This window comes from Physeter macrocephalus, chromosome 14, assembly GCF_002837175.3.
Source record: "Physeter macrocephalus isolate SW-GA chromosome 14, ASM283717v5, whole genome shotgun sequence".
Classification (NCBI taxonomy): Eukaryota; Metazoa; Chordata; class Mammalia; order Artiodactyla; family Physeteridae; genus Physeter; species Physeter macrocephalus.
Window position 1 is genome coordinate 117,707,884 of NC_041227.1, and position 24,572 is coordinate 117,732,455.

Consider the following 24,572-nt stretch of genomic DNA (forward strand, 5'->3'; position numbering starts at 1 on the left):
AGGCTATAGGAAAGCATTGATGGGGGTGCATTTGGAGGCAGGGCTGCCGTCAAGCCAATGATCAGGAGGGTCTTACGGATGCTGAAATGGGATGATTCAAGCTTCACTGACTTGCTGAATGAACTTGGGGGAGTCCCTGCCTCCCCTTGGGCCACAATTTGCCCCTCGGTGAAGTGGAGAGGATGAGCTGGATGGCTTTGATGACCCTACAGACGTTCTGGATCATTCATAACACCCTTGTTTCCCTTCTCCCCCTTGCCTCCCCCTTTCTTCCTGTGCATTTGACCTGCTCCTGCCCCGACCTGGGGTCCACAGAGACACAGAGAGAATGAGGCTATGACTTTGACGTGCTTTATTTAGCCTGCGTGGGCGCAGGGAGCAAGCTGCGGCCAGAGCCAAGGGTGTGGAAGGGAGAGCTGGGCCGGCACTGCCCCGGAGCCGGAGGAGCAGGAGGTGGCTTTACGAGTCCATTGGGCTGAGCTGCCTGTAAGGAGAGGGCCGAGCATGGCAGCATGAGTGGGTAGTCCTTGTGCCCTCGGGAGACCTCAGGCCAGCCCTAGGCCCCTGTTCTCCCCTCCCCGACACACACCCCCGTTCCCGCCCCAGGCATCTGGACACACAGGGCAGGGAACCAAGCCCACCTGGGGGCAGCTGCGTGGGGGGAGCCACACTCCAAGAAGTCCAGCGCGCCTTCTTTGTCTCTTTTCCCATACCTGGGAGTGGAGAGGTAGCTGGGGCTAGCGCTGTGCCCAGGTGCCAGCTCACCTGCCTCATGCCAGCACCTGGGCACCATCCCGCCCGGGGCCCAGGGGCCCAGGCCAGGTCAGCAGAGATGCTCTGCTTTCCCAAGAGCATGAAAGGGTCCAGGGCTGGGGTCTCGCGCCCTCTCTCGCACACACCTGGGCCTGGTCAACATGTCGATGTATCTGCGGAGCTCAGCTGCGTACTGGGCCATCTGCTCCGGCGTGGCATTGTCCCCCGGGTACACTGGCTCCAGCGGGGCCCCCCGGGCACCCAGTGGTGGCTGCAGCAACAGAGCCACGCCCGTGGAGAGGAACAGCAGGAAGAGGCAGCGGCGAGCAGCGGCCATCTGAGGAGCAGGGAGATAGAGACAGCCCGGGCCCAGCTGCCCAGCCCCCAGCCCCGTCACCCATTTCTCCAAGCCTGGGCCGAAGAGCAAAGGGCTACTGGGACCTGACCACGCCTCCTCCTAGACCCTGCCCTGGAGAGCACGATGGCCCCTCTCAGGGGCAGCGCAGCAGGCGGAGCTCAGCCAGGGCCCGGGCAGAGCAGAAAGTGTAGCAGAGAAGGTGGGGCCGTGGGGCGGGAGACACAGGACTTGACACATCCAGGGCCTGATGGCTCTGGAGAGGCAGGTGCGGGGTGGGAGTTGGAGGGGAGGGGCTGCTGGGAAGTAGGGGCCCGCCCGCTCCCCTGCAGGTTGGGGGCACACAGAATGAACTTGTGAACCAAAGGGCAGGAGTCCATTGCCTGTTGGTGTGCTGCCCTCCCACCCTCCCCAGCCTCCCCGCCAGGGGTAGACATGCTGATGCGGGTCCTGGAGAGGACGGCACAGCCCCTGTCGCCGTGAGCAAGAGGCCGGCCGCACGCATGGATTTGTGTTCCCCTCCCCACCCCACCCCCACATTCTCAGTCTTCTAATCAGCAGCAGGCTGCTCTTCCAGGGTGCTGGATTGGTCCAGATGTAGAGCCGGACCCACGTAGGACCTCAGGCCTCCGGAGGCCCCCAGCCCTGCAAGTCACCGGCTCCTTCCCCGCATCCCAGCCCGAGCCCCTCGGAGCCCCCCGACCCCGAGCTCAGGACGGGCTGAGCCCACTTACCTTGAATCCTGAGGGAGCGGGCGCTGGACCAAGCAGGTGCCTGCCTTGGGCCGGATGGATGCCCCTGCCCTTGGCCGTGGCCCTTTTATAGTCCTCAGCCCCCCAGAGTCCCCGCCTCCTGTCAGCCTCTCTCACTCCCCAGCCCTCACGCCCTCCTCCCACCGTCTCCCGTCTCCCAGGTGCTCACAGCGCCAGCGCTAGGACCAGGTACAGGAGGGGAACAGGGAAGTGTTACGGGCGCCCCACTAGCAGCATAACGGGTAAAAGTTATGGACCACAATCAGTCTCCTGTAGGCCCCCCTCTGCCTTCGGGCACCAGAGCAGGCTTAGTTCAAGAAGGACGGGGTTCTGGGACATCAGGATAACTGGAAGGTTCTGATTACAGGCCTGGGAACAGCTCCACCTGCCTCCCAAGGATTAACCCAAATCCTCAAACAGATTCCCTCAGGGCAGAAGATTGAGGCTGTGGCTCAGAGACTCCAGGGATGAAGACTGGAGACTCAGGACTTCCTTTCCAGTTTGTGATTAGAACAAGATGGGAACGGGGGAGATGCTTCAGGTAACCAGGGAATGTGGAAAGGAGTGGGGACCCAGGCAGGGAGAAACCCTCTCCCTGGCTGGTGTATAGGATGCAGAATGAGAACTGATGTGCCCTGGGGGAGAGGGGTGCCAATATCTGGTAGCCGTTTCCCAGCACCCCCATTCCAGGGAAGTGATTAAAAACCAGCATCATCTGGAAAGCCTTGAATTTTCCAAAGTGTTCCCAGCTCAGTCACCTCAGTGAGTTCCTTCAACAACCCATTTTATAGATGCAGAAACGAAGTCTCAGAGACATTAAGTAACTAGCCTCAAGCCACATAACTAGTCAGTGGGAGATACAGGGTTTGAAACAAAGTTTAACTCCAAAATCTGGACTCTTTTAAGGAGGGCTGTTAAAATATTGCTATAATTTCCTGATTTTTGTCTGAGAAACATGAGGCTCAAAGAGGCGAAGACACTAGCCCAAGATCACACAGCTGTCTGACTCAAGTTCCGGCTTAGATTCCCAACCCCACCAGTACCAGCAGCACCCCCCCACCGCCCCCAGGAGCCTCTGAGTCTTCCCTCCTGCTCAGCGTCCCTTCCCCAGCCCCCGGCCCCCTCCCCAGCTCAGGTCAAGGAGCATAAGTGCTGTCCGAATAACTCAGTGAAGCCTGAGTAGGGAGCAAAGGACTTCTCACCCCTGAGGTTCTGCTGTCCCAGATCAGGAAACCAAAAGAGTGTATCAGGAGAGGATTTGGTGGGGGGGGGGGGGGGGGGGGTTAGGAGTGGGGGTGATCCCGCAGGGGCCTGCGCTTTGGTTTTCCTCGACTGGAGGTGATCCTGCAGGGACCTGCGCTTTGCTTTTCCTCAAGATAATGAGGATTAAGGAAGCCTCAGGAAACACCAGTGTTCTGCCTTGTTCCTCTCAGTTCTGACTTCTGGCAACAAGAAGAATAATAATGCTTCACCCAACAACAACTTACATTCTGCAAAGCAAATATGGAGGTCGTTCGGTCTCCGCTAGCCCTGGCCCTTCTCTGGCCTCGGGATCCCACTTGGTAAAACAAGGGTGAATTAGTGGCTGGTCCCAGGAGGGCCTCTGGTGAAGCCAGCAGAGACTGCAGGCAGCCACCAGGGGGCGCCAGGCTCCAACCCTAGTTCAACAGGTCTGGTCTCCCACAGGACTGTAGTGCTGTGGGACGGTTCTGGCCACCCCCCCACCCCCCCACCCCCGCCCCGTCAGCTCCCAGCCCCTGCAGACAGATGGTAGACCTGGGGATTGACTCAAGTGCTGGGGCCATCTATAGTTTTGGCCTGTCACAGAGGGGACATAGCTTTGTCATAGCTTTGTCAGTGCCTAAGAAATGACAGTTACTCTACAATGTCAGCTGAACCTACAGCTTTCGTTTTTCGCCTTTGCAAACAAGTGATTCCTCTTCTGAGTCCTCTCAGGGATGTTGTGACCACTGAGGAGGAAGGGGTAGTGGATGTGCTTTCTAAACCGTATGGCCGTGTCCAGATTGCCAATGCTTCTCACTCACCTTCGTATATTCCCAGGGCTTACCACGGAGCCCTGCTTCAAGAAGCACCAAGGACTTACCTGCAGACAGAGTAAGTGAAGGTGGAAGTGGTCTCTCTCCCCCTGCCAAACCCCATGCCTCTGGGACGGGGACGATGGCCATTGGGCAGCGTTGGGGATGGCATAAGGGCTCAATGAGACGAGGAAAGGAAGACCCCAGAAACACCTGGGGTCACAAGGTGAAGGTGAGTGGACAGTAGCAAGGAGCACGGGGGTCCCCACATATGGGACTGCAAGAGCGGGAACTGGACCAGCATCGCATCCTCCATGCCCACCCCACCCCCAACAAGAGTTCCTCCAAAGCAGCCTGGGCCAACTCTTAGGCCAATGTCTTATTCCCACACTGGATGGCAGCAGGAGAGGTGGGGAAAGCTAAGCAGTGGCCACCCCCAGATACCAAGAACCCAGGGGGTCCCCCGTTCCCTGGGGAAACCCTTGGGCTGAGGATTCTCACACACACCTTGGGCCCCTGTCCCACCCCCTCAGGACCAACTCAGGCCCAACTAAGGGCTCAGGTCACTAATTTGGAACCCGGGCTCTGTCCCCGCTTCCCTCCACCCTGGGGACTCCATCTGCCTCCAGGGTCCCCTGCAGGCTCAGGAGCGCTCAATAGCTCTCCCTGCCCCCAGTGCCTGCAAAAGCAAATCCTATCATTGTCAGCTCACATTTTTCCTGAAGAGGAAGGCTTCTTTCTTGCTAAGAGAAAGGCTAAACCAATCCATATAATAAAGTGTTGGGGGAGAGGGATGGATGAATGGGGAGGAAAGAAAAACGTAGGGGCTGGCTGTGGAAGGAGGGGAGTTTTTCCTTTGGGGTGGAAGGGAGCGATGCCAGGGCAGTTTTGAGATGGGTTAGGAGTGAGTAGGAGAAGAAAGGAAAAGAAGGGGGATACTCATAAGCATGTGCCAGGCTATGCCAGGCTGACCTGTAGATTCAGCTCTCCTACTCATCAGTTCTGCCATTCATTAGCTGTGTGACCTTTAGCAACTTACATCATCTCTCTGAGCCTTAAAGCAGCGAACTATTATTATTATTTAAGGTGTAAGGATCCCTGTTTAACCAGTGAAGAAATAAATGCAGTGAAATGAAATGACTAAGCCAGTCACACAGCCAATGAATGGCAGATGGGACTCAAATCCAGATCTTTTTTTTTTTTTTTTTTTTTCACATCAGATCTTTTGTCCCTGAGGCTATTGCACCAACCGTGGGGTCCCTGCCCTTGAAGGACTCCTGGTGTGAGAGCTCAGATTCGGGCTACAGATATACTCAGGGCAGACCAGGAAGGTTCCGAAGGAAATGAAGCTTGAGGTGGACGTGAGGAATGGTGAGGGGGGAGGGGATGCTATGTCACAGAAGCAGGGAGGTGGCAGCAGGACTGAGCAGTTCAGGGGCGCACATCAAGGAATCGTGGGAGATGCCACCAGAGGAGAAAGGGTGTGTATCGGGAGTCTTGCATTTCTGGCGGAAGCATTTAGATTTAACAGTTAATGGAATCAGAACAGGCATAGGGTGGGCTCTCTTACCTCTGTCCCCAACTCTATGGCCTCCTGTAAGTCTTTCCCCTTCTCTGGGCCTTGAAATTTCCATCTGCTCAATAAAGAGATAAGACCAAATGATTTCTAGATGATGTTCAAAGGAGATGGTGTTTGTAGCAGATTAGGCTAGGTGCCCCAACATCCACTCTCTCCTCCTTCCATCATAAAAGAGTTTAAGGCGGGCACGTGGCCATTCAGCTGAAGACATCTCCTGGGCTGTTCTTGCCGTGAGGTAGGGCCATAGGACTAAGTTTTAAGCAATGAGAGGAGAATTTGAGTGACTTGTGCCATGCTGTTTTTACAAGTGGATGTACCCCCCTGTGGCAAATGGTACCAACAGTGACCACAGAAATACCTCCTGTCCCAAATGTAGTTCTACGATGAGATCTAAGTCCCCTCTTTTTGAATGCAGGTGAACCTGTGACCTCTTGGACCAGTAGAGTATAGTGGAAAATGCTATGTGACTTCGGAGGCCAGGTCATAAAAGGCAATTGTTACGAGTTAAATTGTGTTCTGCTACCCCCCTGCCAAGTCATATGTTGAAATCCTAACTCCCACTACCTCAGAATGTGACCTTATTTGGAAATAGCGTCATTGCAGATGTAATTAATTAAGATGAGGTCATACTGGAGTAGGGCGGGCCCCTAATCCAACATGACTATTGTTATTATAAAAAGGGAAATTTGGACACAGAAGCGGACACGCATAGAGGGAAAATGATGTGAAGAGACACAGAGTGAAGACACCCAGCTAGAAACCAAAGAGAGAGGCCTGGAACAGATCCTTCCCTCACAGCCCTCAGAAGAAACCAGCCCTGCCAAACACCTTGATTTCAGACTTCTGGCCTCCAGAACTGTTGTTAAACCACCCAGTTTGTGGTACTTTGTTACAGCAGCCTTAGCAAACTCATACAGCAATGTAGCCGCCTTCTGGTTCTCTTGGAGCATTCATTCTGGGGGAAACCAGCTACCGTGTAAGTCCAACTACCCCAAGACATGATGCTGGAGAGGCCACATGTAGGTGCCGGGCTGGGATCCCAGACGACAGCCAGCAGACCTGCCAGACCCAGCCAACCTCTGGCAGCCACTGCATGAGAGGCTCCAAGGGACAACTGCCTAGTCAAGCCCTTCCCACTCCCGACACACAAAATCATGAGTGAAATACAGCGGTTACTTAAGCCACTAAGTTATAGGATAACTTGTTACACAGCATGGTAACGAGCGCACCTCCTCTTTCTCCTTCCCTCCCTTCCCGGTGGCTAGAACATGGATGCGGTGAGGGTGGGCCATCTTCAGTCGTGTAGATGAGGGCGTGGGGAAGCCTCCGATTAGAAACCTGGGATGTTGGATGCCCCCATGGAGCAGAGCTGCCAACTCCCCAGATGCCACTCTTGTTTTATGTAGGACAAAAATAAACTTCTTTCTTGTTTAAGCCATTTTTAATTCTGTCTCTATTTTAAAAGCCAGATCAATACCCTAGCAATATAATGTATGTAAAACAAATAGCTCAGTGTCTAGCACATAAGTAAGTGCTTTTTTTTTTTTTGGCCACCTGCGCAGCTTGCGGGATCTTAGTTCCGTGACCAGGGATCGAACCTGGGCCCCTGCAGTGAAAGCACCGAGTCCTAACCACTGGCCCACCAGGAAATTCCCAGTAAGCACTTTAAAAAAAAAAAAGCAGCTGTTTATATTGTCGTCTTTAATGTTACATCTAAGGTTCCCTCCAGCCCCGACACTGGTTGGGTCTGATCAGCAGTGGATTAACCACCTCTCAACGCTCCCCCCAGTGGACGTGAGGCAAACCCATGTCACTGATGTTGAACCAGACACGTCAAACTGGGCAAAAATTGTCTGTGGTCATATAATTTATACCAGGGTTCTCTTCTATTAGCCTCAAACTGACCACGGCTCTCCCAAGCAGACCAACAGACAGGGGACCATGGACACCCACACAGATTCACATCCTCCCACTTCTCCAACCACAAAATGAACCAAAGCTTGTGGCAGCCATTGCGTGCTCCCATCCCACCTCTCCTGGGGCGCGGGGTGGGAGGGCGAAGGGATAGAGTAGAGGAGAGAAGACGGGGAATTGTGATGGGAAGTGGGTCTCAGATAATGGCAATACTGGAGGGAGAGGAAACCAGAAATGAACTAACTCCACCCCCCAAGCAATCAAGAAAGGCTTCTGGGATGAGGTAGCCGCTACCCTGAAGCTGATCTCCAGACTGAAGAGAGGGAAACGGATCTACAGGCATGGGGCGTGGCCTGGGCAAGGGTTTGGAGCATTAGAGTCCACACAGCCTGTGACCTGACCAGGCCCTGGACCTGCTTTCATCTCACCCTTCTGCCCTACCTTCAGGGAGCCCAGAGGGGAGCGCAGGGGAGGGTAGGTGTTAGAGCCCCAGGGACTCCAAGGCAGGTTGTGTCTGAGCAGGGGCCTCTTCTGCAACTATGGCAGAGCCAGCTTGAGGGTCTCCTCCCAGAGCCACCTAATGAGGGTATCCTTGTCATGGCCTTGTCACAAGGAGGGCATGGTTAGTGACTTATCTACTGGGTATAAATTCAGGAAGGGGAGGGCGGCTGCTGAGAGAAAGGACAGCCTCCACACTCCCATTGTTCCTCCTGTCCAGGGAACGGAGGTGTTAGAAATGACCCCTTCCCCCACCTCACCCCCCAAATAACTCTCCCTCCACAGCCCCATCTTGGGTCCCATCTCCACCCCCAGCCACTACAGCCCGGGGGGTTAGTAATACACCTCCTCGATGGGGGCAACTCTGTCTCCACCTGCTCTCCTGGGCTGCCTAGCATGTTCCCTTCCACACTTTTCACCCTTCAGCAACAATTCTTGCTGCTCTTCTCTACCCCCGGACGCGCAGGCTCAGCGGCCATGGCTCACGGGCCCAGCCGCTCCGCGGCATGTGGGATCCTCCCGGACCGGGGCACGAACCCGTGTCCCCTGCATCGGCAGGCGGACTCTCAACCACTGCGCCACCAGGGAAACCCCTCTCTACGCCTTTTGAAGAATTTCCAACCTGTCCCCACCCCACCGGACTAGAGAGTTTCAGAGGACCCTAGTCTGGATGCTATCCACTCCCCGCGCCGAGTGGCAGCGTTTTCTCTAAGCTCGGATCAGAGAGAGCCGCCCCACTCCACCCCAGCCCTGGCCTGGGGCGCCTTTTGTCTCACTTGCCATCTTCTATCCTCCCAGCTCTCTCGTCTCCACCCTCCACTCCCACCTGGATGCCACCTCCACGAAGGAGAAGGGAAAGGAAATAGAAACGCACGCTTTCCAGGTCAGTGAAATTTGCTCTTTATTTAGGGACCAAGGAAGGACCACACACAGCCCTCCAGCCCAGGGGCGGGGGTACCGAGAAATGGAATGAGGACCCCACCCTGAACCCTCCCCAGACGCAGCAAGCGGGAGAGGAATCCAGGTTCCGGGGTCAGGAGCAAACATGCAAATGAGGTCGGTGAATCAGCGTATCTCTCTGGAGGCCTTGGGGGTCTTCACCACAGGTAGGCGCCTTCTGGCCTGTAGGAGGGAAAGGAAAGGAATCACACGGAGCCCGGCGTCGGATCTGGGGAGGCGAGACTTGGGGAAAGTACTAGGTGGCGGTGCCAGGGTGGCAGTAGGACCAGGCCACGCTCCAGGAGGCAGGGCGTGTGGCGGGGCGCTTTTACCGCGACTTGACGGGTCGGTCCTCGGGATCGCGGAAGAGCAGTTTGGAGAGGAGAACTTCCGAGATGTCACGTTTCCCGTACCTGGGGGGCGGGGCCAGAGGTGGGCGGGGTCAGGCCCGGACGCGCCCCTATTGGCGACCCCGCCCCGCCCACCCCGCGCACGAGCTCACCGCTGCCGAGTGACCAGGTTGAGGTAGTGGCGCAGAGAGAGGTAATAGCGCTTCAGCTCCTCCGGCGAGGCGAGTGCGCCGGGAGCCTCGGGTCTGGGGGGGTAGGCGTCGACCAGCGCCCCCAGGCAGAAGAGCAGGGCCAGCAGCACTGTGGCCATGGCGGGCCACGGCCTGCGCACCGTCACCATCTGGAGAAGGGGCACTGGAGTCAGCCCGAGCCTCTATCCCTGAGGCAGGAGGCTGAGGCTGCCGTGGGGCCCACGCTCCAGCGGCCTGTCTGGGGCTGGTACCCGACCAAGGGTCAGCCACCTGCTCGCTGTGTGTTCTCAGGCACTGCACCGTCTCTGGCCTCAGTCTCCTCATCTGTCAGAGGGGCATAAGCCCTGCCTGCCTCCACCCGTGTTACCCAGAAGGGTGGATGGAGGAAGAAGGCTATGCTGTCAATGGGGGCTCCCCCGCCTCTCTCCTTCCCACGTCGGCTGGCCCCCTTCCAATCCAGCTTCCCGCCACTCAGTCCCAGTTTCCCCCATCCTAGCCTCAGTTTCCCCACCAGATAGCCTGGGATCGCCAGCACCAGACCGTTCCTGGGTCCCAGGCCACTCACAGCGACAGCTCCAGAGGCAGAGATGATCAGGAGATGGAAGGCTAGAGGAGTCCCAAGGGCTGGGCTGCTGCAGGTCGGGCTGCGGCCTCCTCAGCTCGGGGCTTTCCCTGCGGGGCTTATATCCAGGCCTGGAAAGGGAGGGGGAGCTGGAGGGGGGAGGGCTCTTCTTCCTTCCTCCCTCCACCCCATGCCAGATCTCTGAGCTTACACCCAGACAGTGCGTGATGTCTCCACCTCCAAGGAGCCGGGGAGGGGGCGAGCTCCCACACTCGCACTCAAGGTACCTCTGGATAGGGTGCCTAGCCGGAACCCCATCTTCACCCTACAGCCCCCCAACAGCAGGTCTAGCCTTCGGAGGAAGTGAAGCATTTGGATCTAGTTTCCTGGGATGACCCCTAGGATCAGGGCTGAGATTCCATCTTTCCTAGCCTGTCCACGGGTGGGAGTGCGGGCTCGGGGGGAGGGGGGGCAGGAGGCCAAACCCACTTTTTCCAGCCTGCGGGACCTGTGATCACTCCTTACAAAAGCCAGCCTTTTCAGCCCCTGCTCTGTAATATGTTGGAGGAGGGCCAAGGAGTGACAGGACCTGTGGGGAAAACTCTCTCTCTACTGGAGGCAGGGATGGGAGCTATAACCTTGGCTCTTGACCTGCTGTTTATGATGTCCTGGAGGAGAGGCCTCTCTGGACACCCCACTGTGTCTCCTCTCTGTTAAAGAGCTGGTGAGGGCTTCCCTGGTGGCGCAGTGGTTAAGAATCCGCCTGCCAATGCAGGGGACGTGGGTACGAGCCCTGGTCCGGGAAGATCCCACATGTGCCGGAGCAACTAAGCCCGTGAGCCACAGCTACTGAGCCTGCGCTCTAGAGCCCGCGAGCCACAACTACTGAGCCCTCGTGCCACAACTACTGAAGCCCGTGCGCCTAGAGCCCATGCTCCGCAACGAGAGAAGCCACCCAATGAGAAGCCCGCGCACCGCAACGAAGAGTAGCCCCCGCTTGCCGCAATTAGAGAAAAGCCCTCACGCAGCAGAAAGACCCAACGCAGCCAAAAATAAAAATAAATAAATTTAAAAAAAAAAAAGAGTTGGGGAGAGCGGGGGGAGGAGGCAAAAGCCAGTTCCCTCCCCAGAAGCAGCTGAGTCAGCCATCTGTGCACCCAGCCTGACACATACAGACTCAGGTCCAGCAGGCCTGGCATAGAGATCCCTTGCAAGGCAGTGTGCCCCCATCTCCATCCAGGTATCACTCAGGACACTGGTGTCTTATAGGATTGAGTGATGCCAGGCCTGCCCAAGAACATGCCACCATCCCCAGCCCATTGCAATCTCCACTGGGCTCAGGGGCAAATATCTTCAGCCAGGGCCTTTGAAGGAAACCGGAAAGGACTCCTGTTTATTAAGCACCTACTGTGTACTGGGAAGTACATGATTTCAGGCCCCAAAACACAATGAGCTGAGTTTCTCCCCATTTTACAGATGAGGAAACTAAAGCTCTAAGAGGTAAGGAAACAACAGCCAAGGTCACCCAGGACTCAAACAAGACAAAAGGGCTGAGGCAGACCCCAGGAAGAGTCCCACTCAATCATGGTGGACAGAAAGGCTTACTACCTAGGATAACCATGGGGCTTAGGAGTCAGGCATGGGAGCAGGGGGCGGGAAGCTAAGTATGGGGTCTGCTAACCCCATCAGACCCATCTGCCCCCAGCAGGAAAAGAGAGGGCTACTGGGGAGTCTCCCCATAAAGCCATTTCCAGCTCCCTTTCCCTGGCCTGGCTGGATCCTCCAGTGCTTCCAGGCATCCCATCAGCCCACACAAGCAGGAGGGGGCTATCCAGGCCCCTAGTTCTGGGCCAGCCCCGCCACCCTCCAGGACAGATGGCTGTGGGTGTTATTTTTAGAGTTCTCTCTGGAGGTGGAGAGTCCAGGGCTCTCTCAATTACCTTTTTATGGGTTCAGTCACCTGCACTCTCCGGAAATGGCTGCTTATCAGCCACTTGGGCCCTATGGGCCCCACACATCCCAAGAAAGGCCAGGTCGGTGTGGCGAGCATGGAGGTGGAAGAAGACACCAGGACGAGGGGACATGGACCCCATCCTCAGAGAGCAGAGGAAAATCATTCTTCTTAGGGGGCTCTCATCTGAGGGGAAGGCACAGCCCTGTTCTCCAGGAACCCCAGGCCACATCCCTGCGGACTCCCAGTCTGTGATGAGAGGAGCCCCAGTTTCACTGGGGAGCCCCAATCTGAGAGAGGAGGCGCCATCCTTGTAGAGCCCCTGTCTGCGGAGTTCCAAGAACACAGCGACAGAGACATACAGGGGAACAAGCCTGGGTCAGTTTGGAGAGGAAACAACAGAAATAAAAGAACTCCACTCCTCCAGAGGCCTTGGGAAGACAAAAGACAGGTGCTCACCCTAGAGATGGAGAGGGCAGCCGGGGGACTGGTGAGGACAGCTATACTCCCGGGGTTCAAGGCCTAGACAAGGAGCCTGCAGGCTAAAGGGGGCAGGGACATCTGAGCAAGGGGCTGTTTATTAACACTGCAGCACCAGCTGGGGTCTCTAGCATGCTGATCCCAGGCAGAGAGAGATGACAGGTGTTACGAGATGCCCACAGGGAATTTGTGGCATTCCTGGAACCCCCTCACACCTCGGGGAGTGGGTGTCTGCGGATAGATGGGAGGAGAAGTTAGAAGGCATGGGGGAAGGCCCGGATTCAGGGTTCAACCTCTCAAGAAGTCACTTCCCCGTTTACCTTTAGAGTGAAAGCAAATGGGACCGGAAGAGGTCCCTCAGGGTGGACCAGGAGCCAGGCTTCCACTCCACAATTACAGGGCCAGCTGATTGGTTCATTAATCACCACCGCCTCATTGAAGAGTTTATTAATTTGCTGAGGATGCCTCAGCCCTCGATCAATGGGCTCAGCTACCCCCCCGACCCACGCACCCATCACCACTATTGATCCATGATTCAGTCGTTTTGAGACATGTCTGGAGGGTGGGGGGCTGACATCTGTGAGGGGAGAAGTTCAAAATAATTGTTATTGTAGACTTGGGACTAGCACCCGCCTCCAACTTGTCCTCAAAGGGAAGTGGGGACAGAATCACTGGGGTTCCCTTGATCCCCATTTTCAGAACACCTAGCAAGGCCACCCCCGGGGTCAAGGAGGCCATGGGCTTGGACCCCAGTTGACCATTGCCCTTGCCCAGTGGGCTCAAGGCCTACTCATCAAGAGAGAGTAGCCCATGCCATTCATCCCCAGAGGGTTAATTTCGTACCCTCCCCCACCTCCCCCGTACAAGGCCCCTCTGTGATATACCATCCACTGGGCAGTGCTAGCCCACCCTCAGGCAAGGCCTCGTGCCCAAGGGTCTATACACAGCAGGTGGCCATGCAGCAAGAGTGATTCAATCCTCACTCAACAAGCACTTATTAGGCCCCTACTCTGTGCCAGACACTGTTCTAAGCACCGGGGACAGAGCAGTGAACAAACAGGCAAAATCCTTGCCCTCATGGAGTTTACATTCTAGTGGCAGGTGTCAACTACAAATTGGGACTTGCCAGTGGCACTTGCCATCTACCTCTGCAAGGATTAAACCATGCTCTGCCGCAGCTGCTGACTTTCAACACCCCCTGAATGGAGCTCAGGGTGGAGAGCTGAAATGAGGCCCTCTGTGCTCCGGGAAGAACTGGCAGAACAGGTCTTCAGAGAGTTAGATATTTTCAGGAGCCGATTTTATGAGTCCAATTCTTGTATCTCCTCATACTTAGAAAAACACGAAAATCCTTCGTGGGGACGTCTGCTCCTCGTGACTAACAGAAACCTTCTGCAAAAAAAAAAAAATGTGCTTGATTACATGTACTTCCCCTTCACCACAATCACAGATATACTGGCCTTCCCCCCTAGCTCTTTGGAGCAGTTTCTCAGAGCTATCTGAAATGCTGCCTCCCAGGCTATAGTCCTCATTTGGCCCCAAATAAAACTTAACTCGCAACTCTCACATTATGCATTTTTTAAGTCAGTGCAGGAAATAGAAAATAAATGAATAAACAAGGAATCGTGTAGTATGTCTATTATGGTAAGTGCCATAGACAAAAATCAAGGTAAGGAGGATAAAGGACGCTGGGGTGCGGGGGACTTGTTTTATGTTGGGATGGTCAGGGAAGAGCTCACCTATAAGATGACATTTGAAGGAACTGAAGAAGCAAACCACGAGGCTACCTCGGGAGGAATGTTCCAGGTGGGGGAAAGAGCAAGTGCAAAGGCCCTGAAGTGGAGTCCGCTTGGCAGTTTGAGGAATGGCGAGGAGGCCTGTGCTGGAGTGGAGTGAGCAAGGGGAAGGGTCAGAAGGAGCTGAGATCAGGGCGGCAGCAGGGGATCCGATCGCGTAGCCCCTTTTAGGCTGCCGGCAGCAGTAAGATGGCTTTTGCTCAGAATGAGATGAGAGCTTTGCTTGGAGGAGTGACATGAGCTGACTTCTTATATTTTTTTACATAAATCTGTGCATTTAAAGATAGCTTTATTGAGGGGCTTCCCTGGTGGCGCAGTGGTTGAGAGTCTGCCTGCCAATGCAGGGGAGGCGGGGTCGAGCCCTGGTCTGGGAAGATCCCACATGCCGCGGAGCAACTGGGCCCTTGAGTCACAACTACTGAGCCTGCGCGTCTGGAGCCTGTGCTCCGCAACGGTAGAGGCCGCGATAGTGAGAGGCCCGCGCACCGCGATGAAGAGTGGACCCCGCTCGCCGCAACTAGAGAAAAGCCCTCGCACAGAAACGAAGACCCAACACAGCCAAAAATAAATATAAAAATAAATTAATTAATTTTAAAAATAGCATAACGTTCAGTGACTTGAATAGGGCTGGTTAAAAAAGAAAGATAGCTTTGAGATATAATTTTTAATTGAGATATAATTCATATACCATATTATTCACCCATTTAAGAGAACAATTCAGTGAATTTTGGAATATTCAGAGTGGTACAACCATCACCGCAGTCTAATTTTTTTTAATTTTATTGGAGCATAGTAGATTTACAATGTTGTGTTAGTTTCAGGTGTACAATAAAGAGATTCAGTTATACATATACATACATCTATTTATTCTTTTTCAGATTCTTTTCTCATATAGGTTATCAGAATATTGAGTAGAGTTCCCTGTGCCATACAATAGGTCCTTGTTGGTTATCTGTCTTATATATAGTAGTGTGTGTATCTTAATCACAATGACTTACATTTTTAAGAAGCATTCTGGCTGCTGTGTTGAGAACAGACTGAAGAGGGGCAAAATCAGAAGCAGCGGTACAATTAGGAACCTATTGTTATGAGACGGTGGAGTGCGCACGCGAGAGCACACGCACGCACACTCCTCACAGCTGCAAGCGTCCCACACGTTTCACCCAAGAACAACTTCCATTTATGTCCGTACAGTACGGACAGCCTTTCGTCTAGCTGACAAAATCCACTGGAGAAGATAGCGGGAAAATCAGAGGATATCTACAGTAGGGGCTGGATCTGTCAGTTCTCTGATTGTTAAGGCTTCTCGTTTATTCGCCCATGTGAAACTCTCTTTGCCACCTTGATTAGTGGCTGCAGCCCATGAAAATATTGGCTCCTGTGATGGTGCTTACGGAAGTGCAAGTCTGTTCGTTTTGTCATGAGTATAAATGTCCTCTTACTTAAAAACACTCTGGCTCTTTGCACAGAATGAAGCAGAGAGTGAAAAGTGGCCAGTTGACACCACTGAAAAATGGCCATTTCTAGTCTCTGTTGCAGCTGTTCAGCTTGGCTATTGTAGTGCAACAGCAGCCACAGAACTATGCAAAACATGAATAGATGTGACTGGGCTCCAATAAAACTTTGTGGACATAGAAGGTTGAATGTCATATAATTTTTACATGTCATGAAATATTATTCTTCTTTTGACTTTTTCAACCATTTAAAAATGTAAAGCCAAGGACCTACTGTATAGCACAGGGAACTATACTCAATATCTTTTTTTTTAATTGACATTTATTTATTTATTTAAAAGTTTATGTATTTATTTTTGGCTGTGTTGGGTTTTCGTTGTTGTGCACGGGCTTTCTCTAGTCGTGGTGAGCGGGGGCTACTCTTTGCTGGGGTGCACGGGCTTCTCATTGTGGTGGCTTCTCTTGTTGCAGAGCACGGGCTCTAGGCACACAGGCTTCAGTAGTTGTGGCATGCGGGCTCAGTAGTTGTGGCGCATGGGCTTAGTTGCTCCACTTTTTTTTTAAAATAGACATTTATTTATTTATTTAAAAGTTTATTCATTTATTTTTGGCTGTGTTGGGTTTTCGTTGTTGAGCACGGGCTTTCTCTAGTCGTGGTGAGCGGGGGCTACTCTTTGCTGGGGTGCGCCGGCTTCTCATTGTGGTGGCTTCTCTTGTTGCAGAGCACGGGCTCTAGGCACACAGGCTTCAGTAGTTGTGGCATGCGGGCTCAGTAGTTGTGGCGCATGGGCTTAGTTGCTCCACAGCATGTGGGATCTTCCTGGACCAGGGGTCGAACCCGTGTCCCCTGCATCGGCAGGCAGATTCTTAACCACTGCACTACCAGGGAAGTCTCTATACTCAATATCTTGTAATAACCTATAAGGGAAAAGAATCTGAAAAAGAATATATATATACACACACACACACGTATAACTGAATCACTTTGCTGTACACCTGAAACTAACACAACATTGTAAATCAACTATACTTCAATTCTAAAAAGAAAAGAAAAATGTAGGGACTTCCCTGGTGGTCCAGTGGGTAAGACTCCACGCTCCCAATGCAGGGGGGCCCGGGTTTGATCCCTCGTCGGGGAACTAGATCCCGCATGCATGCCACAACGAAGAAGTCCGCATGCCGCAGCTAAGACCCCGCACAGCCAAAATAAATAAATAAATATATATGTTTTTAAAATGCAAAGCCATTCCTGACTTACAGGATGTACCAAAACAGGTCCACAGGCCATAGTTTGCTAACCCCATGGTCTGAAAACACAAGGGCTTCCCCTCCCTCCGGGTTGAGTTTTCTGTTTACTAAGAGTGAGTTGAGTATGTTCTCTTGATATTTATGCCAGTTATACTTTCACTGTTATCACATAATTATATAATCCAATTAAATATTACACACACTGATGAAATATGAGTGCATAAAGAGTCGTTTCCTTGAAAGCTAAGTTGAATATGCTTTGGAAAGACTCAACAAAGGGCAAGGCTGAAATGTGAAGGAAAACTGTAAAATATTCAGGGAAAATCCTAAAAAATCACGGCAGATCCTGCATAGGAGACTTTTACATGCGTCTTGAAGTTCTTGGCCCATTTAATGAAACTGGAAAGAGTAGGTGATGGATTGTGGGATTGTGGGTGTGATTTATGCAGGAAAGACAAGGCGAGCTGGACTCAGGAGACCCAAAGAGAGGTGGCTGCCTGAATGTGCATTTTTATGTTTGAAGTCCAGACAAAATGACTAAGGCATATATGTGTCTATTTTTATGACTGCCCGACTTTAACTGATTTTTTCAAAAGACTGGGCAATGAACCAGTCCTGCTTATCTCCAGATAAGAACTTCTCCAATACTTTATCCATTTCCTATATAGTTTGAATGTTTTTATAGAGTATATATACGTTATTTTAATAATTTAAAGCACTATTGAAAGAATTTTTTAGGGGACTTCTCTGGTGGCATGGTGGATAGGACTCTGCGCTCCCAATGCAGGGGGCCCGGGTTTGATCCCTGGTAGGGGAGCTAGATCCCACACGCATGCCGCAGCTAGGGGTTCGCATGCCACAACTGAGGAGTCGGCAAGCCGCAACTAAGGAGCCCGCCTGCTGCAACTAATACCGAGAGCAGCCAAATAAATAAATAATATTTTTAAAAATAACTTTTTAGTTAAAAAAATTTTTAATGCTGGTGTTTGTTGTGAATCCTGGAATGAGATACTGTGAGGGGGCCCTGGGCTCCACCCCGACTCCCAGAGGTCCAGGCACATCCCCACCATGTAAGCACTCCTATTCTTAGGAGGTTATTACAAGATATTGAATATAGTTCCCTGTGCTCTACAGTAAGTCCTTTTGTTTATTTTATATACGGTAGCGTGTACCTTGTATAACACATTTTTATCCCTAACTATAAGATGGGATAAAGTATATACTGTGTTTGTCTTACTCCAGGTAAGAAGGCGTAAGCCCACGCCACCCTGTCTCTCCTACTGAATGAAGCTATAAAACTTGGACAGAAGTGCACGGAGCAGTCATCTGAAGAGTCTAAAAAGTAAAGAACAGCAGGCAGACTGGGGAAGAGAGCCAGAATTTGAAGTCCCACTGAACTGGCAGTGAGTGTCTCATTTTTTCCTCTGGTATCCCCAGCATGGACACAAGACAGCCCCAAATCCAGAATGGGCACTGACTGGGGTGAAGAGAAAGATCTCCAGCAGAAACTCTCTAGTTCTGCCTCAAGGAGTGGAAGAGGAAAGTCTAACCTCAGAGAGGGCGGAGGAGACCTGGTTTTCCTCTTCTGCCTTCTCTCGTGCCCCAGACCCCAGGCAATTCCACGGCAGTGGCAGTGGTGACAGTTACATCAGTGGCTGCAGGGGCCCACAGACACCTAAAACTCTGAAGGAGGGGAGTCTCCCCCCTCTGATCAAAAGAGCTGTGGTCTCAGGTGGGTGGGGTGAACCTCACTGCTTTTTTCTTTGTCTTCCTGCCATGTGGCCCTGAACATGGGCACAGTCACAGGAAGCGTGCCGCAGAGGAGGGTAACTCAAGCCCCAGTTTTCTCACTGGAGAACAAAAAAGCCCCAGAGAATCGGAAAGGATGGAGAAAATTGCAGAGAAGTACAAGCATCCCCATCAAGCTGTTTATGAACCCCTGAGCTCACCCCTCAGCTGCACCTGAGTGGATCTGGTCCTAAGCAGTAGACCTAAGGCTTTGAGAAATGGACTGGGGTAAGGTCACTGCCCAGGTCCCAGACTGACCACTGGATGCTACACACATGGCACAGATCTGAAGAGCACTGCAAAAACTTTGACCTTGGACTGACATGGAAACTATAACCCACAGAAGTCTGGGTAGGACTTGCAGCCTGGACCCACCTGGGTCAGTCACCTGCTAAAACAAAACTACCAACATCCTCTGAAGAATTTGAACAGTAGTCAGATTCTTACAATATTATTAAATATCCAGGATAAAGCTAGCATTATTTAGGCCACTAGTACCAGGAAAATCATCACCTCATGCAGACAGATGCAAATGCTGAGATGACACAGATTTTGGATTTATCTGACAAAGATTTCAAAGCAGCTATTTAAAATGTTCCAGGGAGTAAGGGCAAATACTCTTAACATGAATGAAAGGATAGAAAGTCTCAGCTATTAAATAAAAGAATCAAATAGAAATTTTAGCACTGAAAGAATAAACTAACCAAAACAGAAATTCACTGTATGGGCTCAAATAGCAGAATGGAGATAACTGAGGAAAGAACCAGTGAACTCGAAGCTAGATCAATAAGTCACGGAGAAAAAACTACTGAAAAAAAACTCGAACAGTCTCAGGGATATGAAAGGATAATACCAAATGGTTTAATAGTCACGACATCAGAGTTCTGGAAGGAAAGGAGAAAAGGTGCAGTACAGAAAAAAAAGGTGTTTGAAGAAATAATGGCGGACTTCCCTGGTGGCGCAGTGGTTGGGAGTCCGCCTGCCAATGCAGGGGACACGGGTTTGAGCCCTGGTCCAGCAAGATCCCACATGCCATGGGGCAACTAAGCCCTTGTGCCACAACTACTGAGCCTACTCTCTGGAGCCCGTGAGCCACAACTACTGAGGCCCGTGTGCCTAGATCCTGTGCTCCACAACAGAAGAGGCTACCGCAATGAGAAGCCTGCACACCACAGCAAAGGGTAGCCCCCTCTTGCTGCAACTGGAGAGAGCCCGCGCGCAGCAACGAAGACCCAACACAGCACAAAATAAAATTAATTAATTAATTTTTTTTTTTAAAAAGAATGGCTGAAAACTTCCCGAATTTGGCAAAAGACATAAGTTTACCAATTCAAGAACCTCAGCAAACCCAAGAAGGACAGATCATGACCATGATCATACTGCTGTTTCCTTGGGACTCAGCCAAGGAAAAATAATGGGTTGCTTGTAAGAAAAAAACTATGTCAGTGACCTCAGATTTCTCCCCAGAAGCCATGAGACCAGAAAGAAGTGGAACAACCTTTTTTAAGGGCTAAAAGAAAATACCTGTCAACCCAGAATCCTCTATCCAGTGAAAATATCTTTCAAGTATGAAAGTGAAATAAAATTCTCAGTGAAGGAAAACTACAAGAATTTGTCGCCAGCAAATCTGTGCTAAAAGAAGTGCTGAAGGAAGCGCTTCAGACAAATGTCTAAAGACATTGGCATTTTCTCCTAAAGTTAAACTTACAGTTACATAGGACTCGGAAATCCCACTCCAAGGCATTTATCCCAGAGAAATGAATACAGATGTCCATATAAAAATCTGTCCACAAATGTGTACAGCAGCTCTATTCATAATTATCCCAAACTGGAAACAACTCGAATTCCCTTCAGTGAGTGACTGAATAAACAATGGTACATCCGTATATTGGGATATTTACTACTCGGTAATTAAAAGGAATGAACTATTGATACATGGAACAAATTGGACTAATGTCAGGGGCATTAGGCTGAGTGAACAAAGCCAGTCTCCAAAGGTTACAGACTGTATAATTCCATTTATATGACATCCTTATAAAGATAAAACTATAGTGATGGAGAAGAGATCAGTAGTTGCCAAAGATTAGGGCTTGGAGGAGGCGTGACTACAAAGGGACAGCATGAGGGAGTGATGTAATTATTCTGTATCCTGATTACAGGGATCCATGCAGGCATTAAAACTCAGGACTGTACAACAACCAAAAAAGTCAATTTTACTGCATGTTAATTTTTTTAATCTTTTTTTTTTAAAGTTACTGTCTCTAAAGTGCTTAAAACAGCACCTGGCAAATAATAAGTTTTCTAAAGCTGTTTGTTACTTCAAAAGAAAATAAATTCCTGGCTTTTCCAAGCCGAGGAAACTGCCTGTATAAGAAACATACGAGAAACACCCACTCGGGGGCTGCTTAAAGACCAGGAGAATCTCCAGCTTCACTGGGGTCCTTGCCTTCTAGAGGGTCACATCCCAGGTGATGTCTCCACCTAGGACACCACCTGTGTAAGCTAAAGGGAAGCAACATGAGGATTCATGATCGTCCTGCACAAACAGCCCGCAGGAGGGGTGAGGTGATAAGGGGTGGACTGTGGGGGGCTGGTCCTGACGCACTTATGGAGCATGGGGTCCCGCAGAAGCTCAGAATTCAGCTCCGGGGTCTGACAAATCCTAGTTCAAACCCAGCTGCTCCAGCTGCCCGCTAGCCTCCGCGACCAAAGCAAGTTATTTCATCTCTGAGCATCGGCTTTGCCATCTGTGAAAAGTAGATCATAAAAGTGCCTGAAGGGCTTCCCTGGTGGCACAGTGGTTGAGAATCTGCCTGCCAATGCAGGGGACACGGGTTCGAGCCCTGGTCTGGGAGGATCCCACATGCCGCGGAGCAACTGGGCCCATGAGCCACAACTACTGAGCCTGCGCGTCTGGAGCCTGTGCTCGGCAACGGGAGAGGGTGCGATAGTGAAAGGCCCGCGCACCGCGATGAAGAGTGGCCCCCGCTTGCCGCAACTAGAGAAAGCCCTCGCACAGAAACGAAGACCCAACACAGCAGAAATAAATTAATTAATTAATAAACTCCTACCCCCAACATCTTCTTTAAAGAAAAAAAAAGTGCCTGAAGAAGATTATGAGGACATAATGATATGAGGCCTGCAATTTGCTCTGTACCATTGCCACTCATTGTAAGTGCCCGATAAAATGCTACATTTTATGGCTATTATTTGCAGTAGAGAGTGGCAGGATGCACCCTAAATGTGAACAGCAGGTAACCTTTTGTTGTGGGTTTTTAATCCCCAGCATCTTATTATGAAAATTTTCAAACTTACAGCAGGTTGAAAAGACTGTTCAGTGAGTGTTTTTAGTGAGATTTGGGATGCTTTTTCTTTCTTTTGACTTATCTATAGTGTATCTTTTTCTTTTATTTATTTTTTAAAATAAATTTATTTATTTTTGGCTGCTTTGGTTCTTCGTTGCTGTACACGGCTTTCTCTAGTTGCAGTGAGCAGGGTCTACTCTTCGGTGTGGTGCGCAGGCTATCTCGTTGTGGTGGCTTCTCTTGTTGCGGAGCACAGGCTCTAGGCACGCGGGCTCAGTAGTTGTGGCGCACGGGCTTGGTTGCTCTAAGGCATGTGGGATCTTCCCCGGCCAGGGCTCGAACCCATGTCCCCTGCATTGGCAGGCAGTTTCTTAACCACTGCACCACCAGGGAAGCCCCTAGTGTATCTTTTTCTACAGCAAATATAAACTACTTGGGTAATAAGCGTTAAATACAGGGGAGGGGAAAAGGAAAAAAAATGTTAAGCACAACAGGGTGAAGGACAGAACCCCATAGTCCAAAGTCACTGCCTCCAACTGATAGGTCGGCTCTGCCGGCAACCGTCTTTAGAATTGGCCCACATCTGATTAGAAATTCTTCCAGCCATTGAGCCATTTCACCCACACGTCACCCTTGTGTCCACAGGATGTCAGGAGAGATTTTTCGGGTGCTTTGCCGAAGTCCAGGCACAAGGAGCCTGCAGCACCTCCACCCCGGAGCAAGTAATCCCATCAATGGGGCAAATCAGATCAACTCAGAGTAATCTGTTCTTAGTGGTTTCTGATCCTGCCTTCTGCTTCCACATACTTGCAAATCAGCGGTAGTGGAAAGGGCCTGGACTCTGGAGTCACACTGCTCCGGGCTTGAATTTCACTTGCATTTCTCAGCTGTGTGACTTTGAGAAAGTTGCCTGACCTCTCTGAGCCTCACTGTAAAAAAGGAATAATAAAGCCAGTGTCACCAGCTTCTTTTGATAACTAAAATGATGGATATATCTGTCTCCCTCCCCATCCCAACTGTGGTCTCCTCAAGGCCAAGGCCTGGGGCCTCCGATCTTTGTACCCCAGTGCCTGGTAGGAAGGAGGACCCTCACTCCACCTACCCCACATATCCCTTCCCTCCCCTCTCTCCATGCCTGCCACCTGCATCCCCCCATCTCTCCCCACAATTCTCACCAACTCCCTTCCTACCTATTTTCCTCTCCTCCTTCACCCAGCATCTCCCCCTTCTCTCCCCCCCACTCCACCTCCTTGCCCAGCCCAAGTAACAGGTTCCATCCACTACCCTATCCTATGTCCCCAGTATCCATGAGCCACTGTGCAGCCCGTGGCCTGCTCCTCAGCCCACCCCCCCCAAGCCCCAACATGGGGAGGGCTGTTGCAGGGGGAGTGATAAAGCGGCGTCGACTCATTTACTCAATCACCTGTTAGCAGCTTCATTAGTTCTGAGGGCTCTGTGTGAAAAAAAATCCATTAGTGTGACTCAGTCTGGGCCATCCATCAGGGGTGGGGGGTGGAGGGTGACAGCAGAGAGAGGAGAAAACAAGAAAACAACCCACCACCCGCCCTCGTGGCACCTCCCAGGAAGACCGAGGCCCCGGGCAGCTGCAAGGAAATTAGGGTTCCCGGGGCCTTTCCTTGACAACCCCTCCACCAGGATTTTTCACCTCTTACGGGACACAGGGGGGTGCTGCCCCCAGCCAGAGGATGCTGGCCTGAAGCCTGTTCTGATGTCCACCCACCCCCGCTGCAGGCACCACAGGCCTGCCTGTTCCCCTGCAGGATGCATTCATGGTCCTCCGCTTCTGCCCTCCTCCATCCTCTGGCCACTTTCTCCTGCTCCCCTCTGCCTTGCTCTGTTCTGTCTCCTCTGCCCAGCTCTGGGATCCCTTGCAAGTGCAGCCCAGTCTCAGAGCCACCTCTGCCACTGCCACAGCGGTCTTCCTGCTTAAAGTCCCGGCTCCAGAATTGGGGCTATTCAGGAAAACCTCTTGAAACTGCTGTCCCAGAGCCTGGGGCTCCTAAAAACCACCACTAGTCAAAAGATGAAGCTATTCTCTATGATCAGAGTTCTTAAATGGGGCCCTTCAATAAGTTTCAGGGGTCTCTGGACGCCTTGACGTTGTGTGGCAAAATTTGTGTGAAAGTACATCTTTCTGGGGGAAGAGCGTTCCCAGTTTCCATCCACTCTTAAAGCTTCCACCACTCTCTCCCCAGATCACCTCTCCTACTGGCAAGCCTTGGCGGCACTGGGAATTCCACCCCATATACCCAGTTTGGGTCCATGTCTCAGAGAGAAAAGCAACAAGCCATGCTCACATCCATTGTTTTCATTTGATCCTACAACAAAACTAAAGGTAGGAGGAAGCTGTTTGTAAGGGTCAACCCCACTCCCACTCCGCAGCTGGGTCAGGGCCCCTCCCTGCATTCCACACAGCATAACCCTCAGTGCCCTGCATCGGGAGGGCAGAGGTATTTGTCCATCTGGACCCTCCACTGTGGGCACCTTGCTTACAGTGCCCTGGACTTATTCCTCTCCATCCTGGCCCCCAGCCCAGTACCAGGCCAGGGAAGAACATCAATAAATGTGTGTCAGATGAAGACGTGAATGAGTCCCCATTT

At 51.7% G+C, this 24,572-nt stretch overlaps 2 protein-coding genes across 3 annotated transcripts; both read right to left on the reverse strand.

The window, feature by feature from the left end:
- Nucleotides 1–356: 356 nt before the first annotated feature.
- On the reverse strand, nucleotides 357–1,090 carry PPY (pancreatic polypeptide). Its single transcript, XM_007127963.2, has 3 exons — nucleotides 900–1,090; nucleotides 642–713; nucleotides 357–484 (listed from the first exon to the last, which is right to left on the reverse strand). Exons 1-3 carry the CDS (start codon nucleotides 1,088–1,090, stop codon nucleotides 460–462), a joined length of 288 nt encoding a protein of 95 aa, XP_007128025.1. The 3' UTR covers nucleotides 357–459.
- A 7,686-nt stretch (nucleotides 1,091–8,776) lies between these two features.
- Nucleotides 8,777–11,325, reverse strand: PYY (peptide YY). 2 transcript variants are annotated; one of them, XM_007127962.4, is made up of 4 exons: nucleotides 9,933–11,325; nucleotides 9,329–9,516; nucleotides 9,159–9,239; nucleotides 8,777–9,009 (listed from the first exon to the last, which is right to left on the reverse strand). In XM_007127962.4, exons 2-4 carry the CDS (start codon nucleotides 9,514–9,516, stop codon nucleotides 8,985–8,987), a joined length of 294 nt encoding a protein of 97 aa, XP_007128024.1. In that variant the 5' UTR covers nucleotides 9,933–11,325; the 3' UTR covers nucleotides 8,777–8,984. The 2 variants fall into 2 exon arrangements, with proteins under 2 accessions (XP_007128024.1, XP_028355387.1); XM_028499586.1 differs by lacking the exon at nucleotides 9,933–11,325 and adding an exon at nucleotides 9,879–9,891.
- Between the last annotated feature and the right edge of the window lie 13,247 nt (nucleotides 11,326–24,572).

What these genes read in the sequence shown, in the direction of transcription:
- PPY (XM_007127963.2), bottom strand. Translation starts at nt 1,090, where the DNA reads ATGGCCGCTGCTCGCCGCTGCCTCTTCCTGCTGTTCCTCTCCACGGGC. An exon ending in GACATGTTGACCAGGCCCAG is followed by an intron (nt 714 to 899) that starts GTGTGTGCGAGA and finishes CTCCACTCCCAG; the next exon opens with GTATGGGAAAAGAGACAAAG. An exon ending in CCCCACGCAGCTGCCCCCAG is followed by an intron (nt 485 to 641) that starts GTGGGCTTGGTT and finishes CTCTCCTTACAG; the next exon opens with GCAGCTCAGCCCAATGGACT.
- PYY (XM_007127962.4), bottom strand. Translation starts at nt 9,516, where the DNA reads ATGGTGACGGTGCGCAGGCCGTGGCCCGCCATGGCCACAGTGCTGCTG. An exon ending in AACCTGGTCACTCGGCAGCG is followed by an intron (nt 9,240 to 9,328) that starts GTGAGCTCGTGC and finishes CCCGCCCCCCAG; the next exon opens with GTACGGGAAACGTGACATCT. An exon ending in GACCGACCCGTCAAGTCGCG is followed by an intron (nt 9,010 to 9,158) that starts GTAAAAGCGCCC and finishes TCCCTCCTACAG; the next exon opens with GCCAGAAGGCGCCTACCTGT.